Genomic DNA, 7011 nt, shown 5'->3' on the forward strand with positions numbered 1-7011 from the left:
TCCTTCTGACGACTGACCAGTGCATAAATCATGTTATACATGTGAAAAATCAGTGATTCTCTTTTGTAAGGGCTGGCAAAAACTTCCCTACTTGCATTACTCAAAAAAAAAAAAATAGCAATATGAGTAACTAATTAGGAGAATTAAATAGACGAAAAATTATTAGAAATTTGTGAGGTAAAGGTGACAATGAACCGAGCTAGCACGCGGACCTTGATGACTGGCACAAGCCCACCACAGGCTGGCTATCAGTGCATGTCACAGTTCTGAATATACTGTACTCAATTGTGTATGGTCCCCGACTTGATCGACATGATGGGGCCGCAGGTTGTGCCCAGCCCCTGGAATGCTGGTACAACACTATACAAACCAAATCAAGGCTAATCAGTTTCAAAGTTGACTACACATAAAACTACTCCCTCCATTCCCTTTTGTTCTTCCCCTAAAGAATGTTGGGTGTGGTTTAAGAAAACTGAATCTTGGTTTGTATTGGGATATGAGTAATGATTGGGTGTAAGAATAATGATTGGGTGTAAGAAATTGAATAAAGTAAAGAGAGAGAAAGTATTTAATTAATAGGGAGAAAAGTAGATATTTTATTAAAGTAATGAAAGAAATCAGCAAAAAATTTCAGTCACATGGGGTATGGGACCCATCAGCTGTTACATGGACCAATCAGATTTAATCATACAATGACTCACGTTTTGTTTGGCTGGAAATTAAGCCCAAACAATTGATTTCAGTTTTCCCTCCAAATTTTCCCCCCAAATAAAAAAACAGGGGATTTTTAATTTCCCTCCAAATATTTGAGGGGTTGACATAGTGAATTCCCTTTATAAATAGGGTCACTTTCCCCCCACAAAAGACCAAAATCTGACTTTTACCAAGTTCAATAAATACAAGCAAAACACCAAAATTTATTCCTCAATTCAGCATTAAATAGCAAAAAAACAGGGGACTTAATGGCTTCAGATCAAGAGGATGACGATTTCCTCGGATTTTCTGATGATGAAGGCGATGGCATTAACTCCGATTCTGACTCAGAGGTAGGTGATGATGCTGCTGACTTGGTACAAGCTTCTCAAAATACTGCTGCTGATTTTGGGGACATTGGGTTTAATGAAGATGTACCAAACAGCACTGAATATGTACAGCAAGTACCAGAAGTAGAAGGGGAAGGGCAGCAGCAAACTACCAACTTTCAAGAGGTACCATTTCTTTTTGATTTGAACTTTCCACCACCATCAGAAAATGCATCACCAATTCATCATCAAACAGCAACACCCAGAACAGATCATCATAAGCCTAGGACTCCTAGAATAAATAATGAATTGAGGCTTGAAATTTTGGTGTACCTGCTGAATAGAAAAATTCCAGATTCAGAAACTCTTTTGTTTGGGACAATAAGGGATGCAGCCATAGAATTTGATTACAACAGAAAAACCATAGGGTCAATATGGGACAAAGCAAAGAAGCAGAAGGCAGCAATGAATTCATATGTGGTGGAAAGTAAGTATCACAAGTGTGGCAGGAAAAAGGTTCAAGTCACATATGACTCTATTGCACAAATAGCCATGGGGGACAGAACATGCATTGTAGATCTTGCGAGAATGCTCAATTTGGGACCAACAACAGTATGGAGGCTCATCAAGAGGAAAATTATTAAGCCACACTCAAGTCCCTTGCATCCAGGCATTTCAGATGCATGCAAAATGGCAAGGATGAGGTGGGTACTCAGACTAATAATGGATTACACTATACCACAAGAACCAACATATTACAGCATGTATGACTTCATTCATATTGATGAGAAGTGGTTTTATTTGACTCAAAAAAACCAGAGAGTTTATCTTGCAAACAATGAACCCTATCCACATAGAAGTGCAAGTTCAAGAACCAAGATACCAAAATTCATGTTCATGGCAGCAGTAGCCAGACCAAGGTGGGGTGAAAATGGGAATTGTGAATTTGATGGTAAAATAGGCATATTTCCATTCACAAATGCAGTTGCAGCCAAGAGGACATCAAAAAACAGAGTAAAGGGGACCATTGAAACAAAGCCAGTGAAGTCTGTGAATCAAATTGAAACAAGGGCAATGATGATCAACATGCTAATTCCAGCAATCAAGGCAAAGTGGCCACCACATGAAGGGGAAAAGGTCATCTATATCATTCAAGATAATGCAAAGGCACATATATTGCAAAATGATCCTGAATGGCAACTACACTACAAACAAGATGGGTTCACTTTTGTGTTGACTCAACAGCCAGCAAACAGTCCAGATTGCAACATCTTGGACTTGGGATTTTTCAGGTCAATACAATCACTTATGCACAAGAAAATGCCTAAAACTGTGGAGGACTTAAGTGGAGCAGTGTATGATTCTTTTAATGAGTTGCATCCTAAGACATTGTCTAATGTGTGGATGACATTACAGTTTGTTTCTAATGAGATTCTAAAACACAAAGGCAACAATGATTACCAACTTCCACACAACAAGAAGAAGATTTTAGAAGATGAAGGCAGACTGCCAGAGCAAGTCAAGGCACCTATATGGGCAGTTAATGAATGCATGCAACTCTATGATGAATGGAAAGCAAACCAGTGAAGCAAGGTGAAAACAATTAGATAACTTTTTGTGTTTTGGGGACATGTTTTTAAATTGACAAGTAAAACCAACGTGTCACTTTTGTAAGCTTAAATGCAAGCATAACATGTAGGCAAAACATTTTGTAAGCATATCTTTTGGAAGCATCAATGAATGAATCTCATGTTTAAGTTTAGTAAAGTTTTTTTTCCATCATTCTTATTCACATCAATGTAGAGTAATCAAGGCAAGGCAATAAACATCAAATGAGTACATAACAAGAACAAGGCAGCATTGGCAGAAAAAGTACTAGGCACAAGAGGTAAGGCAGCATTGGCAACACTATAAACAAGGCAGCATTGGGTTCTTAAGAACAAGGCAGCATTTGCAATATCACAACTCTAAACACATCGGCTTCAAAATGGAAATAAATAATAATATCACATCATTTTCAGATGGAAATTATTCCCATTTTGAAACCGATGCGTCAAAAGATGTAATTTTGACAAAAACAATCAATTCATCATTGATAACACATGGAATATGCCTCACATAAACAAAGATTCATAAATATCTCAGAATGTCCCCAAAAATCATTGAATCAAACCCTTTCCAATTAAACTTAGCTCCTGAAAAACATCATGGATGCTAATGGTGCATGAGTTTGATTGAAAAACAAAGGGTTTGACACTCATAAAATGAAGACTCATCACAGATCACAAGGCATAAGTACAAAAACTTTTTCACATCACATCTCTAAGCACATCGGCATCCAAATGGAAAGAATGCATATCACATCATTTTCAGATGGAAATTCTTCCCCATTGGATGCCGATGTGCCAAAAGATGTAATGGACAAAGAAACAAGAACAAAGCAGCAAAAACAAGGAAGCAATGAACAAGGCAACATCATTGACTCTCGGTTAAGTTGTTTTACATCATTGACAGATTTGTTTCTAAATGATTTACAACCTCACCACCAATTCACCAAAGGGGATACTAGATCAATCAATGATGTGACATGATCTGTATTCCCTTTGGTGATTGGTGGTGAGGGACATGTTTAGAATCAAATATCTCAGGTTATCAACACATACATCACAGATCAGAAACACTAACATCATTGAATATCAGAAACACATTATACATGTTTTGCAATACATGAATTGCCTCTCCTGTCTAACCTGACATAAGATCTCAGAATGTCCCCAAGCATCATTGACACAAACCCTATCCCCTAACACTTAGCTCAGCAAATGAAAGACTCATCACAGATCAAGCATAACAATAACAATCAACAATGCATCAGATCACCATGAACTGATCAAAGCATAGGGTTTGAACCTCATCAAATGAAAGACTCATCACAGACCTCCACTGATTCATGGGACATGAAGCATTAAACAGATCATTAACATGTAGGGTTTCATTTCTCAGACATATTGACACACATCATTGATCAAGTAGTTTCAATACTATCATATCTTTAACATTCTTCTGCCGAATGGAATGATTGATATTCACATTCCATTGTGTGAAATGACATTCACTCCGTTCGACAAAAGAAGTTAAAGGACAATTATCAAAACAAAGATCTCAGAATATCAACACTAACATCATTGAATATCAGAAACACATTATACATGTTTTGCAAGACATGAATTGCCTCTCCTGTCTAACCTGACATAAGATCTCAGAATGTCCCCAAGCATCATTGACACAAACCCTATCCCCTAACACTTAGCTCCGGAAGAGCATCAATGATGCTAATGGTGCACAAGTGTTATTGGAACATTGGGTTTGAGTCTCAGCAAATGAAAGACTCATCACAGATCAAGCATAACAATAACAATCAACAATGCATCAGATCACCATGAACTGATAAAAAACATAGGGTTTGAACCTCATCAAATGAAAGACTCATCACAGACCTCCACTGATTCATGGGACATGAAGCATTAAACAGATCATTAACATGTAGGGTTTCATTTCTCAGACATATTGACACACATCATTGATCAAGTAGTTTCAATACTATCATATCTTTAACATTCTTCTGCCGAACGGAATGATTGATATTCACATTCCATTGTGTGAAATGACATTCACTCCGTTCGACAAAAGAAGTTAAAGGACAATTATCAAAACAAAGATCTCAGAATATCAACAATCACATCATTGAAGATCACAAACCTCCTAATATTGATCTCAGAATGTCCCCAAGCATCATTAAAACAACTCCAAACCACAAACACTTAGCGCCCGAGAAATATCATTACTGATACTAATGGCAGCACGAGCATTTGTGGTTAGTTGGCCTTGTTCCTCAGCAAAAAAAAGACTCATCATCGATCACAATAAATGAAGGGACATTATTGTATCCTAAAGGGACATGCTTGGACATTAAGCATTCAACACCAGGCCACACTGAGAGGACTGAAATAACTCAAACCCTATCCCCAAATTATATTCATTTCATGCCTTTACTAATCCAAAACATAGTTATACTGATCAAATCTCAAACTCACCAAAGCATCATATTTATCATACACAAAACATACCATAAAACAGGGGACATTAAGCCATCAAATCATGTTCATCACACAGACAACATTCCACAAAATTTCATAACCATATGGAAACACCATCATCCAATCATCATTATCAATATCAATATCATAACATCATTATCTAACATCAACATCCATACAACTAATCACAACATCATCATCCAAACAACAACACCCCTGGCCAACAACAGATCATAGTTGTTGGCATCCACCTTATGACTCCACAGCTAGCCAGCATTCAATAAAATGAAAAAAGGGAGAAAGGAGACAGACTTATCTAAGCATCATCAGATGCTGAAGCCGATTTTTTTCCCTTTTCTCCTTTCTTTGAGGAGGGATAACCAGATGAAAGTTGTCCTGGAGACCCAACAGCATCACCATTCTCATTTTCACACTCTCCAACATACACCAGATCAAATGAATCAGACCCACTTGGTTCCTTGCAATCAATAGGGGACAAACAACATGATTAGTGCCATCATAAAATAACAGGGGACCATGAATTAAAATCAGATTTAATCAAACAACTCAAAATAAAGTTCCAAATAATTTCAGATCACCATGGTTACCACATGCAATGAGATAAATGAGAGCAAATCACACAATAATTCCATTAAAATCCAACTAATTTTCCGAATACATCCAGATCCCATTTTTACCCAAAAAATGTGAAATAATATCCCAAATACATCCAGATCCCATTTTTAACCACATGCAATGGGAAAACAGATCAACAAAACACATGAATATTCCGATTTTCTTCAAATAATTTCCAAATAGCTCCAAATAAAACCAGAACTCAATTTTAACAACATGCAATGAAAAAACAGAGCACAAAATAAAATCATAACTCAATTTTAACAACATGCAATGAAAAAACAGAGCACAAAATAAAATCATAACTCAGTTTTAACAACATGCAATGAAAAAACAGAGCACAAAATAAAATCAGAACTCAATTTTAACAACATGCAATGAGAAAACAGAGCAAAGAATAACATAAAAAGCCCTAATGAATCCAACAAATCTCCAAAAAATTCCCAAAAAATTCGAAATAATACCAGATCTGCATTTTTAACACATGCAATGGGAAATCAGAGCAACTAATCCAGAAAATAATCCGAGTTTAATGAACAATACTCCAAATAAATCAAACATTTATCAAATCCCACTTTTTTAGACATGCAAACATTCATCAAACCATTTTAATAAAACCGACATCAATAACCCTAAATAAATCGCAAAAAATCAAAAGTAATACCTCATCGGAATCTCCTTCACCGAAAAAACGCAGATCTGAGGGAGTGGGTTTCCGATCGTCATATTTTGACTCAACCTCCTCTCCTGGCTCCACTTCCCTCTTCCGAAACCATTCTTCCAAATAGTTTCGAGTACTCGTATTTTCTTTTTGGGCCAAATACAGATTGTTTTTATATTCGGCGGAGTAGGAATGCTCGTTATTGGGACAGTTGCACTTGGATCCCCAATCACAGTTGGAATCGGGGATTCTTTGACCAGAAGTTCCCACCCCAGAATCACCTCGAGTTCTAGACAAAGAAGAACCCATAAAGTACCAGAAAAACAGAGATCAGCGACGATTAGGGACCAAAAAGGGGACAAAAATAGAGGGGATCTGATCGGAAAATGAATCCGAGTAATTTTTATGAACGTTTTTCGGCGAAAACGTTTCAGATTTGCGAGATTTGGAGAGGAAAACCCAGATCAGAGGCGGAAAACCTAGGGTTTTCTCAAGAACAGGGGAGGGATTTTAAGAGAGAGAGAGAGTGAAATAAGAGAGAGAGAGAGATCCGAAGAGGTGAGAGAGAGAAATCAGAATGAGAGGTGAGAGAGGG

The 7011-nt window shown here is 37.1% G+C and overlaps 1 protein-coding gene across 2 annotated transcripts; it reads right to left on the reverse strand.

Annotated features, from left to right (window-relative positions):
• Positions 1-1217: 1217 nt before the first annotated feature.
• On the reverse strand, positions 1218-6780 carry LOC110787076 (uncharacterized). 2 transcript variants are annotated; one of them, XM_056831076.1, is made up of 3 exons: positions 6420-6780; positions 5432-5597; positions 1218-1355 (listed from the first exon to the last, which is right to left on the reverse strand). In XM_056831076.1, exons 1-2 carry the CDS (start codon positions 6723-6725, stop codon positions 5436-5438), a joined length of 468 nt encoding a protein of 155 aa, XP_056687054.1. In that variant the 5' UTR covers positions 6726-6780; the 3' UTR covers positions 1218-1355; positions 5432-5435. The 2 variants fall into 2 exon arrangements, with proteins under 2 accessions (XP_056687054.1, XP_056687053.1); XM_056831075.1 differs by having other exon boundaries at positions 1218-1358.
• Positions 6781-7011: the final 231 nt, after the last annotated feature.

The sequence above is a fragment of the Spinacia oleracea genome, chromosome 6 (assembly GCF_020520425.1).
Source record: "Spinacia oleracea cultivar Varoflay chromosome 6, BTI_SOV_V1, whole genome shotgun sequence".
In the NCBI taxonomy this organism is placed as follows: domain Eukaryota; kingdom Viridiplantae; phylum Streptophyta; class Magnoliopsida; order Caryophyllales; family Amaranthaceae; genus Spinacia; species Spinacia oleracea.